Source organism: Echiichthys vipera (genome assembly GCF_963691815.1).
Source record: "Echiichthys vipera genome assembly, chromosome: 1".
Taxonomy (NCBI): domain Eukaryota; kingdom Metazoa; phylum Chordata; class Actinopteri; order Perciformes; family Trachinidae; genus Echiichthys; species Echiichthys vipera.
In genome coordinates this window covers 8,372,547-8,400,456 of record NC_139826.1, presented here as the reverse complement: position 1 = coordinate 8,400,456, position 27,910 = coordinate 8,372,547, and the positions used below count along the sequence as shown (strand labels likewise).

Sequence of the window (27,910 nt, the reverse complement as noted above, 5' to 3'; positions counted from 1 at the left end):
TCATTGACTAAATACGCGCTAGAAAGCCTTCATCATTTGTTCAGAATCAGCTACTTATCACAGGTAACCGGAGCAACTTCCTTCTCATAAATCCCCACAGCTCCACAGCGCTTTGCAGAGTCGGACGCTCAGCTTCTACTGACTTCAATGGGGAAGTGTAGAGCGGGTTGTTCCTCTGCAGCCAAACTAGATGCTCATTGGGATGGGATTGGATGAGCTGTTTGAGGCGGAATCCTTTTTTTATTGAAAGCTCAAGGGGCAAATCAGCGATCTTGGAGAATAAACATCCAACGGAGCATTTTCCAAGTTTTTCATTCAGTTGTTCTGAACTGATCCGACTTTATCGATCCCTAACGACTTTGTCTTTGTTAAAAACGTCACTCACACTCACACTCACACTCACAGGCGATCACACTTCACAGTAGCCTGGCGCGGCAGCTCCAGCTGGGCCAAGGCCGTTTAAGCAGCCTAGCTCTGCTGGCCATTGAGAGGACACTGGTCAAGTCCCTGGAAAAGACGCCTAGTTGGTACGACAAGGTCACAGATAATTTCCTTGCAAAGGAACAAAGAGTAGAATTTATTGTTCAAGGTTTTTGTCAAACCCTTAGGTGTTAACAGGGAAACGAAGTTATTTAAAAAAAGACCTTGATTGCAAAAACACACAAAAATATAAATGAATGTTCTCAAGAAAATCGACCATGGTAAAAAAAAACTTGCTAGTTTTGGACAGCACTAAACAAAGTGGGTGCCCAAAGATCAGCACAACGCCAAGCAGCTATTCAGCACCTTTGCCAATACATACTGTGATAGGCTTCAGGACCCCTGAACCCACTACCACGATCTACCTTCTACAGGACAAGCAAATCTAACAAAAATTAATGGATGGAAATGGTGCAGGACCCAAGCTTCCTACTTTCTTTCTTTCTTCTCTCATTACTTTGTGCCCATGTTGTACTTTTTGTCCCAGTAAGAAAATCTTCAATCTGTCCTATCAAAAAAACAAAACATTCCACCTCCCACATATTCTGGATAACTGTTTGAATAGAATGGATTGTTGCTCTAAGTTTCCCCATACTTTCACTGCTGTGATCACCTCTTCCTCCTACCTCCGCTGTCTCATTCTCCTCAGTGTCAGCAGTACCGAGAGAGCACATCAGTCCTGGAGAACCAGCCAGCAGGGACATTCGTTCTTCAGGTTCACGCTGTGGATGCTGACGAGGGTTCCAATGGCAGGGTCACTTACTGCTTCATGCACAAAGACTCCACTGTGCCTGCATTCAGTATACACCCAGACACCGGTACACAGACACACACCTACTCACTTTCACTTGCACAAACAGACACATACCAAAGAGTACACATACTTTTATGGTTTGGAGGTTTAGTTACTTTCAAGATAAATTTATCTTCATCTAAACAATAAAAACAGATGTTACACTGCGCAATCAACCTTCAACCTGTTTATCATGTGTGATACAGTGCCACAAGATATGAAGTGTGTCTGCAAGTTTGTAGATCATTTTTTAATACCAGACAATGAAATGTTCAGTAATTGTCATTTTGGATGCAGAAGATGTAAGGTAATAGGCCACTATGTCTAAAGATTGCATAATTTTTTAATAGCCTTTACAAACCAGAAACTCTACAGAATGTTGGTCCACTTCAAACGTCTTTAGAGCATATTTCAGCCCAAGTCATTATATTGTCAGATTTAAAAACTATTTTAGGTGTAAAAAATAAATAAAATCAAGCAGCCTTGGCCACATGAAAGCTTGTTTTTCTTTTTCTTATCTTCATGAAATGTGCTGCCTATTATGCATTAATCAAGCAGCATTGACAAAATAAAAAAGTTAATGTAGACCTCTGGAAGTGCAAGGATTTTTATTTTATGAATATTCCTAGCATTTCTAGCTAATTTTTTTTTTACTTCTATTATTCAGCAAAGTCAGTAACTATATACACCATGCTGATATACACACACAGACACACACACACACACACACACACACACACACACACACACACACACACACACACACACACACACACACACACACACACACACACACACACACACACACACACACTCACACACACACTCGAAAACCAATAGTAACTTTTTTCAAAGCTTTACACAAAAATTACAAGTGGGCTATTTCAATAAATAAGTCTGTTACTTACGATGCATCATAGTCATTGTCATCCCTCTTGAGCAAAATATGTCCACTGTATTTAATCATAGGAAAGAAAAAAAATACTTCTCATTGGTTTACTTTATTGGATGTCAGATAAAATAAATCTGGAAGTCTAAAACACAGGTTCTGTTCCAATAATATATTACACACTACTATATAGAGTGTACAATATATACTAATCCTGATAGTATACTATTTTTGAAGTTGGTTTACAAGAAATCAACAACTACTTAATACTAATGAGAAATGATACAAAGCTTCCAAATGTCTATCAAATCAAACAAAACTGTAGCAGACAACCTGTGCATTATTCAGCCATCTTTCCCATGTTGTATTTACAAGTTTATATGTAGTGACTTGGTCATGTCAGAGGGTTTGGTGAAATGCTCCAAAAATAAATACTACTAGTGGAGCAGGAAATATTGTAAAAGTCTAAACTATTTTTTTAAATAAATACATAAATTCACAATCCTCTTCCTCTTCTGCTTCTTGACTGCTCTTACTGTCTTTAAAGTTTAGCTTCAAGGCAAACAGAAGTAATCATTTTGGTGTTAAATTGCAAATGCTCTGGGGACAAGAGAGCAAGCAGTGTTTGGAATGATTTAGCTGTCTGATCATCTTGTTATCTCTATGTCTCCAGGAGTAATTGTGACAGCCAGGAAATTCGATCGTGAACGCCAACGGGAGTATGCGGTGACAGTAACTGCCACTGACCAGGCAGCTGACCCACTGATTGGCATTTGTCAGCTCAACATCCTCATCCTGGATCAAAACGACAACAGTCCCAAGTTTGAGAACATCCGATATGAGTGTAAGTAGATATTAGCATAAATTAAGTCTGAGGTATGGGGACTGACATAGCTTAAACGGATAGCTCTGTTTTATAGGGAGGTTATATGAGATGCTTATGCATAGTCATTATATTATCTACATTAGCTGGTGTTGGCATGTCCCCAGTTTGGAGAAGCAGACAGGAATCCAGACACAGAAGCTAAGTAATGTACTCCTGTGGACGGGGGCAGCAGCGAAACATATTTTAGACATCTAAAAGCCGGTCCACCTAAGAAAATCAATATCTGTTTAAGTGTGCCTTGCTGTCAGACAGCCCTTTCTTAAATGGGACTTATTTAGTTATATCCCTCTATACCAGGGGTAGCCAACCCGGCTCCTGGAGGGCCGCTGCCCTGCATGTTTTAGGCTTCTCCCTACTCTAACACACCTGATTTTAATGATTGTTAATCCCCTGACAAGCTTGAGTTGATTGATAACAAGCAGATCATTAGAATCAGGTGTGTTGGAGCAGGGTGAAACCTAAAACATGCAGGGCAGCGGCCCACCAGTAGCAGGGTTGTCACACAGTACCACAAAAAAACAAACCTGTCTGACTGCAAAGTAAAGTGTTAGAAATATTGTAAACATAGTGTACACTTAAACTCATATTGATTATTTTTTTTAGGAGGAGCTTTTTTAGATGGTTAAAATATGTTTTGCTGCGTACCCCATGAACAACATACCCATAACTTGCTTAATCTTTGTCTGCTTCTCCAAACTGGCAGCGTGCTAACCATCATCTACCGTAGGTATACACTGACCGTGGATGGTGGATGGATGGTGTTTCCTCACTCGTTTTATCAGTGCTAAGCCATACAGCCATACTTCATTTTTTTCTTGGGGGGCATACTTATGGGTGTAGTGTGTGTGTGTGTGTGTGTTACACGATTAAAGGAATGGGGATGTCAAGGGGTTTGTTTTATTTTATTTAAATGTAAAGCACTTTGGGCTGCATTTTTAGATGTATGAAAGGGTCTAAAGCTGATTTGATTTAATGGATGAGTACCTCAAACAACCGCACTTCAAAATATCTGAACTAATATATTATATTTTTGAAAACAAATACTGGTGAATATGAAAATAAGCTAACAACAAGAAGTTAAATTATCTTTAATTGTTGTTTGTTTATGTATTTTCTAGAGATATCAATCGATTAAAAATATTTAATCACGATCAATTGATGATTGTCCATGTTAACTTTTTTTAATCTGTTCTAAATGTACCTTAAAGGGATATCTTTTCAAGTCTTTAGTACTCTTATCTTCATGGGAGTGGACAAATATGCTTTCTTCATGCAAAAATATGTTAATTATCATTGCAACAATCCAAAACAATGACAAATACTGTCCAGAATATTTTCCAGAATAACCTCAAAGGTACAGGATTTTTTTTATGCGGCGTATTTGCTGTCGAATTGATGAATGTGTTTTTTAATTAGTTTTTCTAAATCTGAAACCCACTATCAAAATTAAAAATGTTTTTCTCCATTTGCTTGTATTTTCTGAAGTAAATAAAGGAGCTGAGGCATAAATCACACATCCTTTCTCCCAATAGACTTCCTTCGCGAGGATACAATGATCGGGACTAGTTTCTTGCGGGTGGCCGCTCATGACGATGACTTTGGCACCAATGCAGCCATAACATACTCAATGTCCACGGAACAGCCAGAGTACCTCAGGGTCAACCCTCTGACAGGCTGGGTGTATGTCAACCAGCCCATTTCTCAGGTACAAATACGCTTTTAGGATAGTTTATGCTTGCTATCTAAAAGGCTTACATTGTACAATTTCTGTCTGAAATCTGTCTGTTTTTTCCATTGTAGCAACTATACATATACACTATATATTCTTGCATCTTTATGGAACATAGGGCTAGTCATTCTGATGGGGCCACTCCAAATCGAACAAAACACTAAAAGGAAATTTGTAATCCTGTGATTCGACTCAAGAAGTCCTGGTGTTCATTGAAACTAAAACAACCTGCTACTTCTACTAGCACATGGACGGAAAAGCAACCATATTCAAGCACTTTATTGCTGTCAGTGAGGGGGCAGTCAGGTGGCCAGTAAAAGAATGGCAGCCTTAATATATGATAATATTCTCACTGCCTTTTCTTTTGCATCAGGAGAAATAACATTGCTTATATTTTCCTCAGCTCACTACCTCTAACCCCTTGCTTCACTCTCAACAAAAAAAAAAATAGAGGAAATTGCCACGTATTGTGCATGAAACAAGTCTGTGCCTCAGATGAGTGCCACAATGATTAAGCCCTGAAAAGCAACAACTCACCATCTTGTGGTGCCAAAAGGAATGGATTTATGTATCCTCAGCACCTTGCATCTTGCACCAACACATGGCACCATGCCATTTTCTTTTTGCTTGAGAGAGTGGTTCAGTCGAACATTTCCATGTTTGACAATACAAAACTTTTCCACTAATGAGTACAACTGTATAAAGTATAATGCACAAGCAGGCACTGCCTATGTGCTTATTTCAGCCTTTGCCAATGTGACAATCTCAGTTGTGTTAATTGCAAAGAGCAAACCTTGAATTTTAAAACTGTATAACTACAAAAATATATTGAAAGTGGATTTCAGGACATGAGAAATGCCAACTATATAAAAAGCACTTATTTCAATCATGAATTTGAAACACCTTTAAAGTGGAAGAATGTGTAAAGAACCTTCACCGCATGAAGCATAAAGCAGATGGCCATGGACAAAATTGGGGAAAAAAGTGAACTTCTGTCATCATAGGTTTTTTTTCTCGAACATATGCCAATAGAGTCACACTGGGAGTACAGCCTCTTTTCTTTAGTTTCTAAAACAGATTTCCCTGATTGCAGTGGCTAAACCTAATTGCTTTTATAAGGTTTACAAAACACTGCTGCTTCACAGTGGGCCATGCACTTTAGTCAATACAGTTCTATTAATTAAGTATGTTTGTTTTTACCCAAATGTAGCCTACAGTCTGTTTGTGCCTGCACATAAGTGTAATTGCTTTCTGAAATCTGTATGATCTAGATTCACAATGTTTATCAGTCTTTAAGGAAGCTTTAATTATAACTGTGCCACACTAACGTGCAACAACATAACAAGTGATTTCTCTCCTCTATATTTTTCCACAGAGGACCTACATCACCAGGGAAATTGTAGCTACAGACGGAGGGAACAGGAGCAGTTCAGTGGAGCTGGCTGTCACCATCACCAACGTGAAGAACCAGCCTCCACAGTGGGACAAAGACAGCTACAGTGTGGTCATACCGGAAAACACTGTCCGAGACACACCTATTGTGGTACAATGGGGAGGGGGTTGTGGTAGTTGGCACACGTAGAAAGCAGATGCAAAAACACACATGGGTGCATTTCTAACAAATATTAAATATTTGTACATTTTAACATGAAAACAATAGGCCAGGGGTTTTTATAGCATCATTCAAACAAGGGGGCAGTGATGGCAGAATAGAGCGGAGTGTTTCCCCCTCCTTCGTCATAATCACTTAACGCAAAGTACTTTAAATGACACAAAAAAGGCAATAGTGTTAAACATATTTTCTAGTAACAGTGTTTTGAGTGATTAAGTGCATTTGATTTCGAATCTTGAATACTTCAATTGTAATATAGTTCAAAATATTGGAGGGAATGATAACTTTTACATTATTACTCTCACCATCATTTAAAAAACATTAAAATGTATATGGTGTGATTTTGGATCAAATTGAAATTAATTACTCAAAAGTAAGCAACAAAACAGTGTGAATGTGTAATGTATGTATTGTATTTACGGATGTAATATACACATAAAATGTGTGGCGTATCAGGGGAGCTACAAGTTTAGGAACCAAAAAACAAATATAGGCATTCACACACACTTCATTCTACTGATAGGCTTCATTATAAGTTTATTTTGATTTATCACAGGCATTTCCTTTTCAACATATTTTCAACAGTATTTCAGTATTTAATAAGGGGCTCTTGAAAGCAATTAAGGCCATTAAAGTTGCTGAGGAATATTTTAAACCATAAGATGTAAATGAAAAGACAGAGGAGAGTATTATATATATACTGTATATATATATATATTGTGTGTGTGTGTGTGTGTGCATGTGCGTGTGCGTGTGCGTGTGCATGTGTGTGTGTGTGTGTGTGTGCGTGTGTGAAAACATGTTCATGTGTTTGTGAGGAGAAACAGAAAGAGCGTGGACCCTCTAGTACAGTGTATTAATCTAGATGGCAGTTCGCTGTTGATTTGGATGTTATGCAAAGAAGCAATGTCTCTCAGCGGGTTGTAATAGCTCTATCTTGAAAATTTGAGGTTTTTATGGCCCAAATCAGCACATACAGTCAGGCATGTTTGCCAGTTCTGCATCCCTGATAGGGTGTCTCATTATTGGAACTGCTATCCTTCGCAGGTTGAAGGCATACAGCTAGGTCACCCATAGGCAAGCTGCATCACGTCCGAGATGGCATTTTGGATTTTAATTGGGGTGTATATGGCATCAGCTGTGAATGGCTTCCCCTTAATTAGTTTATGGTGAATGCAGAATGAAGAGCAGAATGTGTTTCCCCTTGATCCCACAGGATTTCAGTGGGTTGTTGTCTAACAGTTTGAGACTTGCTGCCTTAATATTTTAGTGATCATTATTATAGGCTATGAAACACTTGTTTTTTCCATTGGGCAGATCATTTCCCACTATTTAGAATGCACACTTCCACTGAAGCATTTATTTCCAGTTCTTGAAATTGGTAACAAGCTAAATTTGTGTTGAATGTAAATTACTGTCCGTTTTTAAAGTCCCGGTGAAATGCAAAATACATTTCACAGTTTCATTCACTACTGTGTCCCTGCAGTAATTGTTAATATATGCCTAATATATGTAAAAATAATAAAAAAGAGAGAGCTATCAAATTAGACTTTTGCCCACTAGGTAGCCACAATGGCCATATAAAACTGTACTTCACTGTTTGTGGGTTGACTGGTCCCAGCAGCTAACAGAGCAATAACAAAAGATATATGAAATTATGTGCATTTGGTTGTGGAAAAAAACACCTATATTCATAGAATGGGGTTTAATCCAATGTTTTTACTTCCAAAACAATGTGGCTGGTACTATTTCAGGGAGGCTTTTGGCCTGCTATGCACCGCTCATCTCTGTGTGCTACCCACGCTGATATGGATGGAAATTGAGAACCGATTGCACTTGAGAACCAGAATCAAATTGGAACTGTAATTACCTGTCAAGTCCTATTATCAATGTATCAATGCCGAACAGAACGTCCGTTACCAAGGATACATTTCCTGTTTTAATTACAGGAGCGCCCCATAGATGTTTTGATGGGGGTTTTTTTCACACAGAAAACTGATCATAAATCAATAAGGGAATCTAATAGACCAATAAACAGAATTGATAATGGATTTGCGTCAATAAAAACAATTCCCATCCCTATGTGATGACACAGAGCAGGGGTCCGTTTCACAAAGCAGGTTCAAAAAACTCTGAACTCTGAGTTAATCTACTCTGAGATAGGAAACTCTGAGTTTTCAGTTCCAGATCAGCAGATTTGCGTTAGGTTGATCAACTCAGAGTAGTTTGACCTGGAGTTAAGCGCGTGCACCACAAGTAAAAAAAGACAGCATCAATGGAGCCCTGATTCGACGAGTCACCATAGCAACAGGGAAGCGGAGCGCTATGCTACAACTGGAACTGTAAATATTAATGCGCTCATACGGAGAGTTTGAGCAGGTTTACACCGAAAGTGTAACAAACACCGCTGCAGCAGCTAAAGAGAGGGAGACGGTGCGGGAGGACATTACTGCTCGGGTCCGTGCGTAAGTTTAAACGTAGTGGCTGTGGCTGTTTTATATGTTGTATAAAAAACTCCCATTTGCAAAAAAAAACGCAGCGCAACACACAATTTCTGCTGGGATATGAGAGCATGACTTTGGTTGTTAATGTTGAAAATGTAAGAACGGATAAGGCTGTGTATGTAAATGATGGACTGTGACATGAAACGGTGTTGTGCCGTATTCAGCCCCTGCCGTGAAATACACTATAGATGATATTCTGGATCAGAAGGCTATATAGGGGTAGTTTATATACCGGTAACCCGATTAAAAGCACACACTTTTGAACCTATGAATTGCAAGAAAAGCTGGGATTATATTTAGGAAACGCTGAGTCAAATACATTCAACTTGCTCAAAAGATCCATTTCATTTATTTTGTAATTATGGCTGCAGAATATTAAGGACGTCTATGCGCGGTCTGATAATCATCTCCTGACCAATATTTAATTCTCTGTGCAGTAATTCTGCACCTTCATCCACGGGATCGTTATCAAAAGGACATGCCATGGTAGTGAAAATAGTCACCACCTAATATAACTTCTAATGTCTGATTTTTGCAATGATTTTCTGAAAAAACAGACAGAACTATACTACGCCAAAACTCGCGTGCTGACTGAATGAATGAGGAAATCAAATACCGTGTGTGGCTGAAAGAGGGTGGAGACAGAGAGAAACTCAAGGTTCTCTGAGAAAAACCTGGTCCCGACCAGGTTAGTTTCAGAGAGCATGTTGCCATGGTAACTGACCGAGAGGTTATGTTACCTCTCTTTGTGAAACAGGCTAGAGTTACCCCTCTGTCTCTGGTTTGAGTTACCTCCCTTTGTGAAACGAAAAACTCAGAGTTTACCTCATTTCAGGGTTAACAGACTCAGAGTTTTCACTAAACCTGCTTTGTGAAACAGGCCCCTGGTTTAAAGTTGTGAAAGTTTTCCTTTCATCTCTCCCTCGTCCTCCAGATCCAATAGCAGGCGAGGGAGGTTTGTATGGTTCCAACAGTGCTGTGCTCTGTATGTTGCTGAACTCTAAGCCTGATCACTTTTTAGCAGTCCAATCAAGCGTGATTTGGATTTGATTTAAATCTCCACAAAGTCCTCCCTAACACTGACCATTACCAAGACCCACAGCGGTATTCAGGCTAAAATGACTGAGATATCTTCTTCATATTGAAATTGTTTGTTCCACACAGACCATCAAAGCCACCTCCCCTCTTGGCGACCCGAGGGTAACTTACAACTTGGAGGTTGGCATGGTCCCAGAGACCAACATGCCAGTTCGCTTCTACTTGACCCCCAACAGAGAGGATGGTTCGGCCTCCATCCTTGTGGCAGAGCCCCTGGACTACGAGACCACAAGGAACTTCATGCTGCGGGTTCGAGCCCAGAATGTTGCTGCCGTACCGTTGGCGGCCTTCACCACAGTCTATGTCAATGTCACAGGTGAGCCTTCATTAATTTTTTGATTTATGTGAATTAGTTTTAATCATGCCCAAATGTTTTGTTGGATGTTTTCATTCTTCCACCATAAGTTACACTGTCTCCTGTGTAAAAGTTTAGCATTCCAATATAATTTCTTAAAAGTCAGTGCTATTCTATGGTAACATTACCACATCACCATTGCTTTATAAGAACAGTTATTTCATTCATACATGTATGTATGTATGTAATGTAACTTTCTCAGATTAAGTGTACATTTTGAAGAAAAAGAATACTCTTTTTTTCTCTTGTTAATTTAGACTAGAAGGTGAAAAGAAAGTGCAAAGTTACAACAAAGAAGCACCAAATGTATTGTGGGTGAACACAGATATTAATGAGCAGAAATACAACATCTTATAAATATATGTTTTTCGACACATGGGAATGGGTTAATCAAAACAAAAAAGTGTCACGAAAATAACATTGTGCCCTTTTGTATCCAGCTGTGTGTGAAGTAAAAGGTTTTGTAGAACTTTGTCTCATGAAAGTCACAGCAAACTGACCAGCATTGTGGCTACTTAAGGCTACAGGAACAGAGGATAAAGTGGGTGCTTGATGATTCATCTTTAATGGCTGAGCTATAAGCTAATGGAAGAATAGAAAAGATTTTACTTGAATGGACCTTTTAGAACATAAATAACAAAAGAGCAGCATGCTTATTCAAAAACTGAATTGCTTCAGGGCCCAGTTAAGGCTAGCGGCTTATGTAATCCTAGAATATGTTACCGACATACATTTTCAGCATTATCAGCTAATGTATTTGGATCCATTACTGTAATTATTACCTCTGTAAAGGAGGTCATGTTTTTGGTTCAGTTTGTTTTTCTGCAGGATTACAGAAAAAAACGTCTGGCCTGGTTTTCATTAAATGGTTGGAAGGGCCAAGGAAGAACCCATTAACATTTGGAGTGGATCTGAATCACGGGGCGGATACACAAATTATTTTTCATTTTTGTTACCAATAGGGCATTTGGCCTTGGCGGACGTCTGCGCTCTCCTGGTGCCTGTTTAGTTGTCTATGTGCTTGTCGTTGTTTTTTCCTGTCGTCATTATTCAACATGGGCAGTGTCACTGTGTTAGCTCTTTTTAAAAATGATGTAGAACACAACAGTTTTTCCACAACTGAGGCAGGGGAGCGAAAGAATGACGCACATTTGGGAAGAACAGAAGGGTCCATAGCATCATAGCGTTCTCTGAGTCAGCTTACATTCTTATTTTCCATTGGCGTCATTTGATTCTTGGTTTCTAAAGCTACACAAATCCAAATTATTTGCAGAGCTTACCAGCTGTTGTTAGTGTGATGAGTGCAACATACAGTATATATGCTGAACCCTACTGCCCCCTCCTACTTTCAGTAGTTGAGTGGCTCTTAAACTCTTCATCTTTCATCTTTGACTAAGAACATGAGTTTTCACCTCTCTATTGTTCTTTCATGACTATCATAATGAAGCATGAATACTTCAGTCTCTTCTAACTCTGTTTCAGTTAATACTCAGCCCATGGTAACTAAGCTTAAGTCACCATCATCACCGCTTAATATGTTGGTTTTGCTACTCCCTGACCTTGCTCCTCAAAATAACTCTGCCTACAAAACATGCCCTACACTCCCCTGCATTTAATCCCCTTGAAACACACACACACACAAGCGCGCACGCACGCGCACACACACACACACACACACACACACACACACACACACACACACACACACACACACACACACACACACCATTCCATTCCATTGGTCTTAATCCAGTGAGAAATAATTATTTCACACAGACCCTCTCCCTTCTCTTGCCTTTACTGTCCCTCCTTTAACTTCCCTGTCTCCTCTTTTTCCTTGCCCCTCCATTCACTTATCTGTCTCAATAAGAAAGCTCTTTGACTCCTCCAGATGCATTGCGGCTGAGGAAGGGATGGAGGTCTGTAATGGATTTAAGGCCCCATTTTTAATTCATAGATTAAGACATTTGCTCAGAAGAAAGGGTCGGAAAAAACGGCTCATGGAGCAGCATTAGGTTTGATATTTTTGCTCTATTCAAGTAATTTCTGTAATGCAGTTTGGCCTTAAATCAATTATGTTAAAATCTGGCTTGTACTTTTCAAGCAGACTTCAGAGTTCACATCTTGTTTTACAGATTCTCTGCTTTATCTCTCTGAATAATCTAACACTCTCTCCTCTCTCATGTGGTTCAAGGTAACTGATGTTAGAAAAGGCACATCTTGTGTCCATAATTAATTAGCCGGAAGCATGCTTTGACACTGCTCTTGATGCCAACAAGAGAAGAAAGAAATTAAATTGATATATCAGTTGTCCCAGCTAGAGGAAATGAGTGGACTAACGTAAAATGGCTAAGGAGCCAGCATGCTGCTAATGTTCTTGTTTCCAAGATTATCGATAACACAAAAAAGTAAAATGCTGAACACTAGGATTAACTCTTATCATGTCTTCTCCATTAGCCAGATCTTAACAGTATATGGATGGGATATAGATTTGCTCTGTATTCCAAAAGCTGCAGCCTTGCTTCTTGATGGGAGCTCCAAAATCAACCACTATCCAGGATGATTCATGGCAACATCATAAGGAGGACTGCTTTCTCTGAGGGCGTACAATAAGGAGCTTTCATATTTACTGCCAATACTTTTCTTAAATGTATTCACTACCTATACAGTCGCATTTAAGAAGGCTTCAGAAAAAGAACTGGGATTTAAACTGGAAATTGTATCAGCTCATAGTTAAACTTAGTGGGCATTCAGACTTGAATATTCCCTGCATTAAAACAATGCAAAGGGCTGCTTTTGGTGGAGGCGTGTCACTTCAGGTACTGGGGAGACATGCATACAATCCAGGAAGTTCAGTTTTAGAAACAGATCAAAGAGTTTTAAGGCTTATTATATTCCAGAACAATGCTCAGTGGTTTATAATACTGATGCAGGAATTTTCAATTCTGGAAAGTTATCACAAAGCCCTGTGAATATTCTCATTTGTCGAGGTCATGGTTATCCTCAAAGCAATTTCAGTCAAAAGCAACTGGACTTGGTTATATGTCTAGGAAGACGTTTTAGCTCTCATCCAAGAGGCTTCATCAGTTCATGTAAGCACACACCAGTTAGTTGGAGCAGTCCCAGCCTGGTCAGATGCGTACATGAACTGATGAAGCCTCTTGGATGAGAGGTGAAACGTCTTCCTAGACAAATAACCAAGTAAGGTTGCTTTTGACTGAAATTGCTTTGAGGATATCACAAAGGCATTCATTTTTCCGTTACAATAATTGCTGAAGAACTGAATAGGAGAAATATGGCTTTTACATATAAAGAAATCTACGAGGGTGGGACACTTGTATATTTAATTGACCAATGCAGTTCAATACAATATAAAGCTTCTTTGCGTTAGCAAAAGTTGACCTATTGTAAATAGCAGTATCTGTGCCAGTAGTAGTAATCTTTATTTTTAAAGGACTTCTCCAAACAACAGTTACAAGGTGTTTTTCTTTTTAATAGAAGTTAAATAGAAGACAATGTCAAATAAAATCGCAAATTCCTGTGATACTACTGCAACTAACAACCACTTGTTTGTAATAAACAGGTATGGAGGTGGTGAGATGGATTTTACCACCTACTGCTGCAGGCAATTTGGCCCTTGGAAAGAGCCCATCAGTCATCTGTGTTTTTATCCTCTTCCTTCGATAGATGTAAATGACAACGTCCCATTTTTCACTTCCTCCATCTACGAGGCCTCGGTTACTGAAGGGGCAGAATCAGGAACTTTGGTTTTCCAGGTTTCAGCCAATGACCTAGACTTGGGTCTCAATGGCAAGGTAAAATCACTCTCACGTGCACACATACTGTGGTAAAAGTGTCAACATAGCTTCTTTTTTTTCAGCGTGGTCAGTTGAAAGAGATGTTTAAAACTGAGACCTATTTGAATGTCTTCTGTTTTTGATGATCCAAAATGTGTTCTTCCTTGCTGTGCAAAGTACCAGCTTAGCTGTGTTTTAGCACCTGGCCCTCTTTCTCTCTCTCTCTCTCTCTCTCTCTCTCTCTCTCTCTCTCTCTCTCTCTCTCTCTCTATATATATATATATATATATATATATATATATTTATTTATGGGTCTGCCTCAACTCCCCCACCACCCAGATCTCTTACTCACTGCTGGAGGATCGCAGTGGGGACCACCAGTATTTTCGTATAGATCCAGAGATGGGATCCATCTACTCACAGACTGTGTTTGACCGCGAGACCAAAAGCTCCTACCTGTTGGAGGTTCAGTCTTTGGATGGCTGGGAGTCAGCACGGCCTGGCAAACATGGACATTCCAACTCTGGTAAGTAAGGCTGACGCTGTGTAAAACAACCTGCGACGAAATTCATGGTTAAGCTGTGATTGCTGTGGTGTTTTGGCAGTTTGTCTATTTTTGTTGTGCCTAAAGACGTGTCTTCACGTCAGACTGTGGGCTGACAGTGTTTATCCGACACTGAAGCAAGTGTCTATACCAGTTTCCACTGATCTGCCAATTCCACACGTCCAACAGCATGGTAGACAATGACAGACCGTTCAATTGTCAGTAAAGGTGCTGTGTGTGTGTGTGTGTGTGTGTGTGTGTGTGTGTGTGTGTGTGTGTGTGTGTGTGTGTGTGTGTGTGTGTGTGTGTGTGTGTGTGTGTGTGTGTGTGTGTGTGTGTGTGTGTGTGTGTGTGTGTATGTGTGTGTGTGTGTGTGTGTCTCTGTGTCTGTGTGTAGGTGCTATTTCTGTCTATTTATCTATCTATCTATCCATCTATCTATTGCTCTATCCATCTATCTATCGATCTCTCTAACTATCTCTTGCTATATAGCTCGCTCTATCTATCTGTCTCTTGCTCAAAAATCCTTAGTTCATCTCTCAAAAGTAAATACCTGTGTGAGTGCCATCAGAATGACATGTCCTTGTGTCATTGTGTACACATAAGACAGTCAAATTGCTTAGTCATGTTGTCAATATAACAGTGTACTCTGGAGGGGTGTTCTGGTGTGAACTATTGTAAAATGTAAGTTACACCTTAGTGTATGTGGGAGGTTGATTGCAAGAGAATGTACAAGATCCACATTTATGCTTACTACGACAGATGTTACAGAAAGGAAAAAAGGAAAAAAAATAAAAGTGAAATGTGAACATAGGACAATCTTCTGAGGGAAAACTGTACTTGCAGTGCTGTAGGAATTACAGTGCAGTCTCCCTACACCTCCTTAAGTTCCTGTCTTTTGGGCTTCAAATTTCCATCCACACATTTCCTTTCATTATAGAAAGTCAAGATTCACCTGGGAGCAATTTACTAATTCAGGACATATTTAGAAAAAATTCCAATGGAAATGATTAGAAATATGCTTGACATATTATGACAACTTGTTCAACCATTTCACATGTAAAGACGTGTGTGATGAACTATTGCCTTAATGCTGTGGGGGGTGAGACTATTCAACAGAGACCCATTATAACACATTTTGATCAACATGACATAAGCAATTGATAATGTAGGAAATAGCAGAGGATTGTACAGAATCATTTGCATGGATGTACCTAAGCATTTGCAACTAGTTCAAAGAAATGAGAAACTTCTTTTTATTTTTGAGTATTTTTGAGAATTTCAATTCTGATTTGAGAAATGTACCAAAGCAACATAAAAAACCTGTTAATGGATTACAACCCCCCACTCCTGTCTTAAGGGATTTGCTCCTGTTCAGCCAATGTAGTGAGGTCATCCACTGATCTTAGATGATAAAGACAAGCTCACAGTTTCCATTGCATTTCATTCCAAAAGGGCTAGATGGGGATAAGGTCTGGGTCTGTACACACACACAAAAAGGAATTGTCTTGGCCAGCCGGTGGCACAGTGGTTGGAGCAGTTGTCCAATGTAAAGAGGCTGAAGGTCCTCGAGGCAGCTGCATGTCTACCTCTCTCTCTCTCTCTCTCTCTCTCTCTCTCTCTCTCTCTCTCTCTCTCTCTCTCTCTCTCTCTCTCTCTCTCTCTCTCTCTCTCTCTCTTTCTCTCTCTCTCTCACCCCATTTCCTGTTTGTCCTACATAATAAAGGTTTGGAAAACTGCCAAACAAAGGAATTCTAAAATAACACTGAATGCTGTAGCAATTGGGACATATTATAAAAAAATCACTTTTTAAATACTTGTGCATATCCACTGGAGAACAATGTGCTAATGCTTGATTTATGCTGAAATCTGTTTTTTTTATTGTTCATAATTTGATAGAATATATGTGTGGCTATGCCACTGCTGTACTAGCATGTTATTATAAATAGCCAAGGAACTTCAACAATATTTTGTGAAAAAAACAGTGAGCAAAATTAGAGAACAGTGTTAATTGTGTCAGAAGAGAGGATTTTAACATTGGTTTCTCAGGGCTATAAGATTAAAAAATGAATAGGTAGTGTAGAGGCCCTTGATTTGAATGACTTCAGCCCATCTGCGCCCACAGGACATCACTAGTTTCTCACACTGCTCTGGTTTGATCTTGGTCCATTCTTCTACCTTATATATGCATATATGCATACAGGCTTATATATGCATATATATATGCATATATATATATATATATATATATATATATATATATATATATATATATATATATATATATATATATATATATATATATATTTCAATTCAATTAAATTTTATTTACGTTGCCAAATCATTACAAAAGTTATCTCAGGACACTTTACAGAGTAGGTATAGACCAAACTCTATGACTTATTTATGATTTACATTGACCCAACAATTCCCCCATTGAGTATGGTGGCAACAAAAACCTTCCCTATAACAGGCAGGAACGTCGGACAGACCCAGCTCTATGGAGGACGGCCATCTGTCTTGACTGGTTGGGGAGGAAGAAAAGAAGACAGAAAGAGAAAAGACAGATGGATGGACAGAGAGAGACAAAGACAGAAAGACAGAGACACACTTCCAGAGATGCAAGCCACCACACAAGTAACAGTAACTATAGTAATAACTAAAGTAATGTGAGTATGACTAACATGTTATGGCAGTTAATACAGCAGAACAGCAAGAAACAGGCATAGCCAGGGTGAATATGACAATGACAATAACAATTATGGGGGTAAATATAAAGTTGAATTAGCAACATGCATTGATGAGACATGAATGATACAGACAGACAGGATAAAAGCTCAGAGTATCAGGAACAGTGTTATCCCCTGGTAGACTAGGCCAATAGCAGCATCATTAAGCATAATAAAATTAGGTACATGCAGGTTCTAAGAGAAATTGAATGCCAATAACAACATAGCTAAGGGCTCGTAAGCCCTAGCTGTAAGCTTTATGAAAGAGGGAAGTTTTAAGTTTACTTTTAAATATGGGGACGGTGTCTCTCCCCTGACCAACACTAGGGAGTCCAATCCACAGGAGAGGAGCTTGGTAGCTGAAGGCTCTGCCTCCAATTCTACTTTTGGAGACTCTACAAATGACAAGTAGCCCTGCATTCTCAGAGCGCAGCGATCGAGTCGGGTAATACGGTACTATGAGCTCTTTAAGATATGACGGAGCCTGACCAATAAGAGCTTTGTAGTTAGGGAGAAGGATTTTAAATTATATTCTAGATTGTACAGGTAGCCAGTGCAGAGAAGCTAATACAGGAGAAATATGATCTCTTCGATTTATTTTAGTCAGTACACGAGCTGCAGCATTTTGGACCAATTGGAGACTTTTAACAGACTTATTGGAGCAGCCTGATAATAAGGAGTTGCAATAGTCCAGCCTAGAAGTAAGACTAGTTTTTCTGCATCTTTCTGAGACACAATGTTCCTAATTTTCACAATATTACGCAGGTGAAAATATGCAGTCCTTGTTGTTAGTTTTATGTGAGAATCAAAGGACATATCCAGGTCATGACCTATAACATCCCCAAAGAACATCTGCCCCTAACAACTTTGAAGGGTACTGCGCTAAGGGAGGTCGGTGACTTTAAGTACTTGGGCGCATGGGTCGGCTCCACAGAACAGGATGTTAAAGTGAGGAAAGCGCTTGCCTGGAGAGCTCTTAATGGCATGACCAGTGTGTGGAAATCCAACCTCCCCCGGCACATCAAGATCAGTTTCTTCTCTTCGACCGTGGTGTCAGTTCTCCTCTATGGCTGTGAATGCTGGACACTAACACAAGCCCTACAGAAATCCCTGGATGGGTGCTACACCAGAATGTTGCGTGCAGTACAGAACATCAAGCAGGACGAACATATCACCAACAAGTGTCTGTACGGGGCATTACTAAGGGTATCAGAAAAGATAGGAGTAAGGAGAATGAGACTTGCTGACCACTGCCACAGACACCGAGATCTCCCAGCCAAAAAGCTTGTTCTGTGGGAACCAACACACGGGCGTCGATCAAGAGGACGTCCCACACCAACCTTTGTGGACGAGCTAAAGAAAGACGCTAGTGCAGAGAGCACAAATAAGCTGGCCAGAAGTATGGAGAACCAAGGTGACTGGAGACGACGATGGTTGGCTCGTCTGAGGACGACGTAGAGAGAGTAACAATATCTTTAGCTATTGAGTTCTGTAGGCTTTTGGGGCCAAGTACAATAACTTTTATGAGTTTAACATCAGAAAATTGCAGGTGATCCAGCTTTTTATTTCCTTAATGCACCTTTGAAGTTTATCTAACTGATCAGTTTATTCTGGTTCGATCGACAATTATAATGTTGTATTATCAGCATAACAATGAAAATGTGCGTGCTTATAATATTTATAACATATATATAATATTTCCTAGGGAAGCATATATAAGGTGAATAGAATCGGTCCAAGGACAGAACCCTGTGGAACTCCCTGCCTGATTTTAGTGTGCATGGAGGATTTGTCATTAACATGTACAAACTGAGATCTATCTGATAAATACTACTTAAACCAGCTAAATGCGGTTCCCTTAATGCCAATTAGATGCTCCAGTAGCAGGATACGATGGTCAATAGTGTTGAAGGCAGCACTAAGTCCTAGTAAGGTAACACTTCTTTGGGTAACCTAGTTGGAATAGAGTCTAGGAGGCAAGTAGAAGGCTTTGATGCCGAAATAGTAGAGGTTAATTTGTTAAGGTCAACTGTAGAGAAGCAGTCTCAGAATATCTCAGGTCGTACAGTTGTTTCTAAGGTTCCTGGGTTTGAAGAACAATTGGTGCTAAGTGAGTTGATTTTTTCTCTAATAGTTATAATTTTGTTATTAAAGAAGGTCATGAATTTGTTACTACTGAGGGTTATAGGAATACATTGCTCAATAGAGCTGTGGTTCTCTGTCAGTCTGGCTACAGTGCTGAAAAGAAATTTAGGATTGTTCTTATTGTCCTCTATTAAGGATGAGTAATAGACTGCTCTGGCATTACAGAGGGCCTTCCTATATGTTTTATATGTTTTACTTTCTTGCCAAACTAAGGGAGATTCTTCCAATTTTCACGAAACTTGTTTTAGTTCACGGTTTTGTGAGTTCTACCATGGGGCTAACTTCCTCGGTTTCACTATCTTCTTTTTTAAAGGAGCAACAGAGTCGAGTGTTGTTCGTAGTGAGCCTGCAACACTGTCAACAAGGTGATCAATTTCAGAGAAACTGACGTTAGTGCAGGAATATTGAATATTAGGATAATGCGTTCAATTAAATGCAGATGGAATTGCTTCCTTAAATTTAGTTACAGCACTATCAGATAAATATCTAGTGTAGAAACTTTCACTAAGAGATGAGTAGTCCTGTAATAAGAATTTAAAGTTTATTAAATAATGGTCTGATAAAATAGGATTCTGTGGCGATATATATATCCACAGAATATGTTTAAGAAAAACAGAAAAAATGTTAAATTACAAAACACACACACACACACACACACACACACACACACACACACACACACACACACACACAAGTTGGGTCATGGTTGGACCTAGTTTGGATGTCAAATAGATGACCAAAATTAGTCATGGACCGACAGACTTATTATAGACTTGATCTGCCCATCTATCCGACGTCCAATGTTTAGTGGGTGCTCTAATATGTTGCCATATTTGCCATATTTCTCCCAATATATGTGTTCAGCTGCCTCTATCACCTTGTATTCACCTTGTCGTCAGTCCAAGCAAAGAAATTGATAGTCTTGCTTTCTGCCATTGCTGTTCTTGGAAGTATTTTCTGTATTTGCAACTGTGAGAGTACCCTTAGACAATCTGCTTCTTGTTTACATTGGCACAGTCATGCCCAGTCTATGTGAATGGTCATGTAGTATACATTTTCAGGTGTGTTTATATGGAGAGATGCATTGCTAAAACGCTTATGTTGATCATTTTTGTTTGAAAGCGGTCACTGTTTTGTAGTGAAAAAATGTTAGTGTGGAGTTGCTACCAATCCAACTGCACATAAGGAAAAATACTCAACCCCAAAGTCACAAGGATCACCAGCAAGCTGATAAGTTGTCAGACTTACCTGTGAGATGTTTTTTTTTTTAGATATGATTATTAGATTGTTATTGAATCAGTAGCTATCATGTCAAAATCCAAACAGACTGATTGAATTGCAGAAAATATTTAGATTATGTAGATATTAGTTTTGTAATCCAGTTTATGTAGTGATTGTGGTTACTGATACACTGACTGAAAAAGAGGACAAGCACAAAAGTGGAGTGAGAGCTGTAGACAGCTGCTGTGTAGAATTAATTTAAGGCTCCAAATCTTCATTCAAGGCGGCAATAAACCCTGTTTTCATCGTTCTGTCTCTTTCCCACATCTGCTCATCTTTCCCTACTGAATGACCGAAGGCCATCTCTCTCTCTCTCTCTCTCTGTCTCTCTCTCTCTCTCTCTCTCTCTCTCTCTCTCTCTCCCTCCCTCATTCCTCCATTTTTCTCTCATTTGCTGCCAGATTGAATGCATACATGCTCCAACGGTAGTATAGAGAGACACAGAGAAATGAACAGATGTTGAGACAGATGGGTGGATGGAGAGAGGTGTTGAATAAACAGCAAGACAGACCAGGATATATTTTTAATAAATAGGATCATATTTTATTAACAGTTCCTCTCTCTATGTTTGGCTCACTGCAACATTTGTGGCAATGTAAACAGAAGTTAAATATTAAGCAGAGCAGAGACCGAGAGACTCCACTAAAGCTGTGGGAGTTATTTTATTTTATGCTTTATGTGTTATGAATATTGAATGAGGGGACATAAAGAAGGAAAGGTGACAGGAGAATTAACAGAAATTTAACACAGTTTCACAAATCACACACTCTCACAAGTACATGGAATCACAAATATTTTCAATATCTAATGTAACAAGGGAATTCCTTTCAGTTTTACTCAACAAACTGTTAAAACTGTAAATCTCACCAAATGGTTGAATCTGCTTACCTTAAATCTTTATGATGAAAAGAGCTGAAACAAACAAACAAAATCCCAGAACTAAATACAGAAATCAAAATTAGATTCATACAAGCATGGAATGTCAGGACCACATGTAGTCTTTCTCATTAAAAAGAAGGCAGAATACCAAACCATCCACTCAAATAATTAATTTCAAAATGATAGAATTGATATAAATCCCATTTAGATTAATTTTGTTAAAGATATTCAAATTCTGCTCTCAATGCTGAGATCTTCAAGGCAGAAATAATTTTTGACTGTTTGATGGTTGACCATGTCTTGAATTTGTCTGGTACTCCCCTGTGTCAGAACAAGTATCAGAACATTTTATTTTAACCTCTTTTGAACGTGGTACTTAACCAAGGTTAAATCATAGATAACAATTTCTTTGCTTTCACTGTTGGAAACAAACCAACTCACAAACATTATGACCTTGCCTCTAGTAGCAGTCTTGTCATTGCTATTACTTGGGGCATTAACTAAATACAGATTTGGATTTGGATTGACTGAGGCCTACTTTAATATTTGTGTACTTGACAACTGGCAACTTTAAATGCTTGCATGCTTCTGTATATTGAACAATAAAGTTCCAAATGTGAAGGGACTTCTTCATAGATATAATCACTGTAACAGGTTTCATTAAATACAGTAAACAACGGTTGTAAGCTCCTATCAACATTATAACTTGGGTGGTGGTGGATCTAGAGTATCAGCGGTTCAATCAGCTTCTCCTGTCTGCATGTCAGAGTGTCCTTGGGTATGACACTGAACCCCTATTTTCTTCTTCCAAAGGCACTGCCATCAGTACATGAATGTGGGTGTGAAAGGGTGAATGTAGAAAGAAGTGTAAAAGCACCTTGCACCTAAAAAAAACATTTTCTAACACACTAGCTTGATTTGGATGAGGAAAAGCATTGCATTCATTGGCTTAGGGAAACTACCTGTGGTTGGGTAGAATGTTGTAGAATTTGGAACATAGGACCCGTGGAACGTAGGTACGCTCACGGGACTTCAATCCCTCCCACCCAAAATAAATGTTTCCACAATGAGTTTCAAAGCCCCTTCATTGACTATAAGCAATAAGCTATTTATTTATACCTAAAGCTTTCACTTTTCTTCCGTCTTTATTATAAGTTCCATTCAAGAACTGAAAGGGTCTTCCTCTTTATTTCTATTAACAACTCATTCATTAAAATTAATTAGAGTGGAAGCACTTAAGAAAGTATTATTTCATAAACATAACTTGTCACCTATTTTGTTTTTTTTAATGCAAAAAAGAAGGTTGTGTCTACGGTAAGCCTAAATATTAAAAAAATATATTTTGAGGCTTGCTGCCCGATGACATATTTAATCTCAATCAATCACTTCAACTGTTTAGTCGGCCACATTTATTTGATCATATTCACTGAAACCGACACTAAACTCTGATAGAACGCCTCTACATGCACCTAGAGCATGTTGTTTGTTTTGCAAAAATCCACCGAGCCTGTATCATCCTTTCAACTCAGCACAGTTCACAGTTTGTGCCCACGCCACAGATCCCCCCTCCCCCCTTGCGCATGTTACAATATCACAGGCACAGCCTCAAGCTAGGCATACGCTAAATGACGTTAACAGCTGCTATCTATGAGTAAGTTAGCCTACCTCCGTGTAGCGTGTACTCCATACCGCTTACTGATGAGAGAAGACACGGGTGCGTTCACAGCAATCTGGTGCGCAAGTACTGACGAGCACTCGATGGGAGGGAGCGGAGGAGCTTGGTGGTAAAGATGGAGTGGCGGAAGAGTTGTCAATATTTAAAATTTGACTAAGTCAACTCAATCCGCCAGATTTGCCGACTGCAGCTTTAATTTTAGCCATCCTAGGTCAATGTCTAACCCTAACCCGCTAACCTTAATCATTTTGTGAGACTTTGGCAAATGTTCGATTACCATCGAGACACAACCAAGGCATGATTGCTGTATGTAACCGTGCTGCACATGGGTGTGTGAATGTGGTTTGAAAGATTAGATACATTAGATAAGATGATTGGTGGGTAGCCTACATTCATCGTTACAAATGTCTGTGTGAATGAGTGAATGTGGCAAGGTCAGAAGACTAAAAAGGCACTTTAGAAGTCCGTTTTCCATTACAACTGAAGACATACACACATGCCAAGCAACAAGTTGTAGACTAGAGAAAGCAGAATGTTGTTAAGACACAAAAATAACCTTGATAAATACTATTTTCACAGGCAGTTTACAAGCTCTTCTGCAACTCAAAAGCTAGCTTGTGGAATTTGATTGGGGTTGGGATTTTTACACAGACATGTCTTGTGGAGGTGCGAAACATGGATAAGAGCGCACAATTAGCAGATGAGAGGGACGATGAGGGGATGGCTGCTACATCTGCTTTTTCACTTTCTGTGTTCTTTCTCCACCCACCACCCCACCCCCACACACACACCCCACACCACCACCCCCCCCCCCTTTCTCGCTATCTCTGACAGATTCGGAACATGTGCAAAGCCCTGGCATCTGCGACTTGTTTTGTTACAGCTGCAAGGGCTGCATTAGTTTGCTGTCTGTGCCATGAACTGTACACCATCGCTTCCACCCTGGCTTAAATAATTTATCTCATCTTGTAGCGTGTATTGCAATTTATGCTCGTTTTGATACGGATATCAAAGGAAGCTTAGTATGTTGGGTTTTTCAACTACTGAGCCTTAACACTGATGCCCCCAGGGTGCTTTGTACTCTTCAGCCCGCGAGTGGATGCTGAAGTAATAAGAAAGAGCTGGATTTAATGGAAAATAGAAATAAATAGTGGAGATGGATGACAGATGTGATAGAAAATTGCTAGACAACAGTAGATGGAAAAAAAAATTGGATGTTATTTTTTCTTTTTTCTGTGTGTATGAAGAAGTGTCTACTTTCCCTTGTGTATGTTAATGTGCATGCTATTGAAAAGCTAATTCATTTCTCCTCTTTCTCTCTCTTTTTCTTTCTTATCTTTTTATTTTCAGACACAGCATATGTCCGTGTTTTTATCAGCGACGTGAACGATAACAAGCCAGCATTTGCACAGGCGTCCTATGAAGTTGATGTGGATGAGGATGCTGACGTAGGCTGTGCCATTCTCACCGTCAGTGCCAACGATGGGGACGAAGGTGGGTGGCAAGGATAAAGGAATATGTGTGTGTGTGTGTGTGTGTGTGTGTGTGTGTGTGTGTGTGTGTGTGTGTGTGTGTGTGTGTGTGTGTGTGTGTGTGTGTGTGTGTGTGTGTGTGTGTGTGTGTGTGTGTGGTTTCTTGGAATTAGGTGATGTACAGAATGAAAAGTGTAGAAGTAGTGGCGGGACTAGTACTGTAACTCCATAATTAGGACGTTAACTAAAGAGCATTGCTGTTCTCTTTTCCCTCACTCAAGAAAACCGTTCCAGTTCAGTGTTTTTGTTTGACCCCTTTACTCTGAGGCAGAAAAGGTTTGCACGATAAAACATGTTGTGAAGTCATGAGTCATCAGCCACTGTAGAAGAGCCCATTCAATGTAACCTTTTGATGTAATGCAGGCAAGAGCTCTCCTTTTGAAGGCTGTACTTTCACTATGTTTTTTAAACAATTCTTACTGTTGAGATAGTGCCGACAGCAGCTGGTAAATGTCCAAACATGGCAGTTGTTTATTAAATTGCCACCTTGTTGGTTATGGCAAACTGGCAACATTTTAAAATCACCAAATTCTTTTTCGTCCAAGTTTGAAAATGTGATGTGCAGTTCATTGTGACACATGCTCCCACATACAGTAGCTAAAATTCCTAGAGAACTACAGTATTATGAACTATAATCTCGAAGGTAAACCTTTTTTAATGCCTAGGCTATTCCTATGATCGAAGAAAGTCCATTCATTAATTTTTCTCAATAGAACAGAAAGATAACTAACTAACTAAAATGTTAATATCATGTAAAATTCATTAAGTAAGGGTTTTTTTTCCATTTAGACTTGCTAAACACCCTATTTGAAGCCATGTGGACAATGTCTAATGAATCAGGTCCTGACATTGTTCAAAATTGCCCAAACATGCAGCACACAGCAGGATATTCAGTCAGTGTGAGATGCACTGTCATCTACTCAAAATATTTTTGTTTGTTTTAGGCAAATGGTGGCGCCTGGGTAGAGGCTGGACATGACGGTCACATAGCCAGTTCGTAATTCGGTCATAAACAACGGAGTCTGTTGCCTTCCTGTCAATTTCGGCGACTGCCCTTGCTGAAAGAAATTCCTCAATCTCGTCGTCTCTCCACTTAGACATTTTCGTTGGAGCCTTGCACGTCTTGCTCACGTTGAATTCTTATCTTTTTTCACACAAGGGCTCAGGATAAAGTCTGTTTAATGTCCAATCCAAATTATTTGGACATTTGCATTCTCACATACAGCTCCTGTCTCTGTCTATGTCATGGTTGCAGTGCATGCGTGAGCGTTACATAGGCCTAACAGGTTGACCTTTCCAGTGCACTTTAATAAAGCACTTATTAAGAGGCCTGACAAGGATCTGAGAGCTTGCCGAGATCTATAAATACAAAGATTTAGGTTTGTGGTTGAACATGGTGGGACACTCAGCTGTCATGGCCAGAGGCAAATGTCAGCTCATGACAGAAAAGACAAGACCATTATTACTCTGAGGGGTGAAAATGTCTCTCGGAGCCTTGCACTAGATTACATGATCAGAAGGCATCTAGTAACAGACTGAAAAAGTCTGGTAGTTATAGACCAATAACAAAATCAAATGTGAATTGCTCATTGTAAGTGACTCTGGCTTGAGTAAAAGAGTCAGACAAGTTACAAATGAATGAGAGTCAACAGAATATATTTCCACTTCATTATTAAAACATACTTAAATGGATAAATACTGTTGTTTGAAAAACGTGTTGGCAAACAGTTACTCACTTACACCAACATTATTGTTATTTCGAAGCATTTCCCAACCAAAAGAGCCTAATACTCACTCTCTTTATCTTCACTAACTACTTAGAAAAATACTCTGGTTGACATGTTCAGCTTTCTTCACCAGGTAGATGTTAACTGTGTTTCTGTAATTTGCTGCTGGACAGGTAGTGTATAGTGGGTTCAATCAAAGCCTTTTAGCTGATCATAAGGCAGCCTTAAAGGTGCCCTATAGAGGAACAAACCAAGTTTCAATTTCTAATCAGTGCATCACTTACCAAAACACATTGTGCTCAAAACATTTGCAACGGCAGTTCTTTACAAAAATATTTTTAAAGTATTTTTTCTTGAAATAATGAAAAGAAAAACATGGCTGGGATTGCCTCCACACACCTCTCACAGACTGTTCCCCAATACGTGAAATACCAAAAATTTTTCACAGCCAGATGCATTAATGCACAAATTTCATTGTTTTTCGTGGTTATGGCTCTATAGCAGCTCTGTGTATTTGGCTGTCTCTATATTTTAGTGTTTTATATTTTTAGTTTCAGTAAATGAAACCACAGAAATTCAGTAAGAAGCTACAGATGTACTAAGAGCTGAACACAGAGACATTCGTGGCCTTGACACTGTCGGCTCCATGCGTCTGCTTTTTCAACAAGCCTAAGATGGTCTGCAGGAGCACTCATGCCACTTTCAGCCATGTCTTTCTTGCTCTGTGACTGTCACCATATCAAATTTGAAGCCCCAGCACAAAGCCTTTTTAATGATTCTACTGGTCTGTAAAATATCTAATAATTTTAGTAAAAAATCTTCATATCTGAACATAAATCTATTGGACCGTGCTTTCATGCTTCATATCATGGGCCCTTAAAGGACTGTCACACTGATTTTTTTCCTTAAGCAGCAAATTCTCATCTCCTGTAGGTTTGAAAAGGTGGCTTCCATCAACCCTGTTGTTTCTGCTGTAGTCTGCTGACCTTTCACTTCCCTTTGTATCGTGTGCCAGGCACTTCCCTCAGCATGGCTTTCTCACCCTCAAAACAGCCTAATTAAGCCTCAAAGTTTAGTCTTATTAAGTCTTAAGAAGCCATCTATGTAAAAGTAGAGAAACCATCGCTAAACAGAGGAGGAGGTCTGAGACACCACTTATCTCCAATTTACAATGCTGCCCTTTCATCCCTTCCCAGGAGATTCAACAATCTAACCTCAAAGAACAACTGTTCACAAATGGCCTCCTGTGACTCCA

At 39.4% G+C, this 27,910-nt stretch overlaps 1 protein-coding gene across 1 annotated transcript in view; it reads left to right on the top strand.

Annotated features, from left to right (window-relative positions):
• LOC310947763 (neural-cadherin) overlaps nucleotides 1-27,910 on the top strand; it is a gene marked incomplete at both ends in the record, with an annotated part of 416,747 nt that overhangs the window by 209,460 nt on the left and 179,377 nt on the right. The window contains 8 exons of the mRNA XM_083914685.1: nucleotides 1,130-1,298; nucleotides 2,836-3,006; nucleotides 4,581-4,753; nucleotides 6,153-6,320; nucleotides 10,058-10,307; nucleotides 14,034-14,161; nucleotides 14,483-14,669; nucleotides 24,747-24,890. Of these exons, the coding sequence (XP_083770811.1) occupies nucleotides 1,130-1,298; nucleotides 2,836-3,006; nucleotides 4,581-4,753; nucleotides 6,153-6,320; nucleotides 10,058-10,307; nucleotides 14,034-14,161; nucleotides 14,483-14,669; nucleotides 24,747-24,890 (1,390 nt within the window). The remainder of the gene's footprint in view (nucleotides 1-1,129; nucleotides 1,299-2,835; nucleotides 3,007-4,580; nucleotides 4,754-6,152; nucleotides 6,321-10,057; nucleotides 10,308-14,033; nucleotides 14,162-14,482; nucleotides 14,670-24,746; nucleotides 24,891-27,910) is intronic.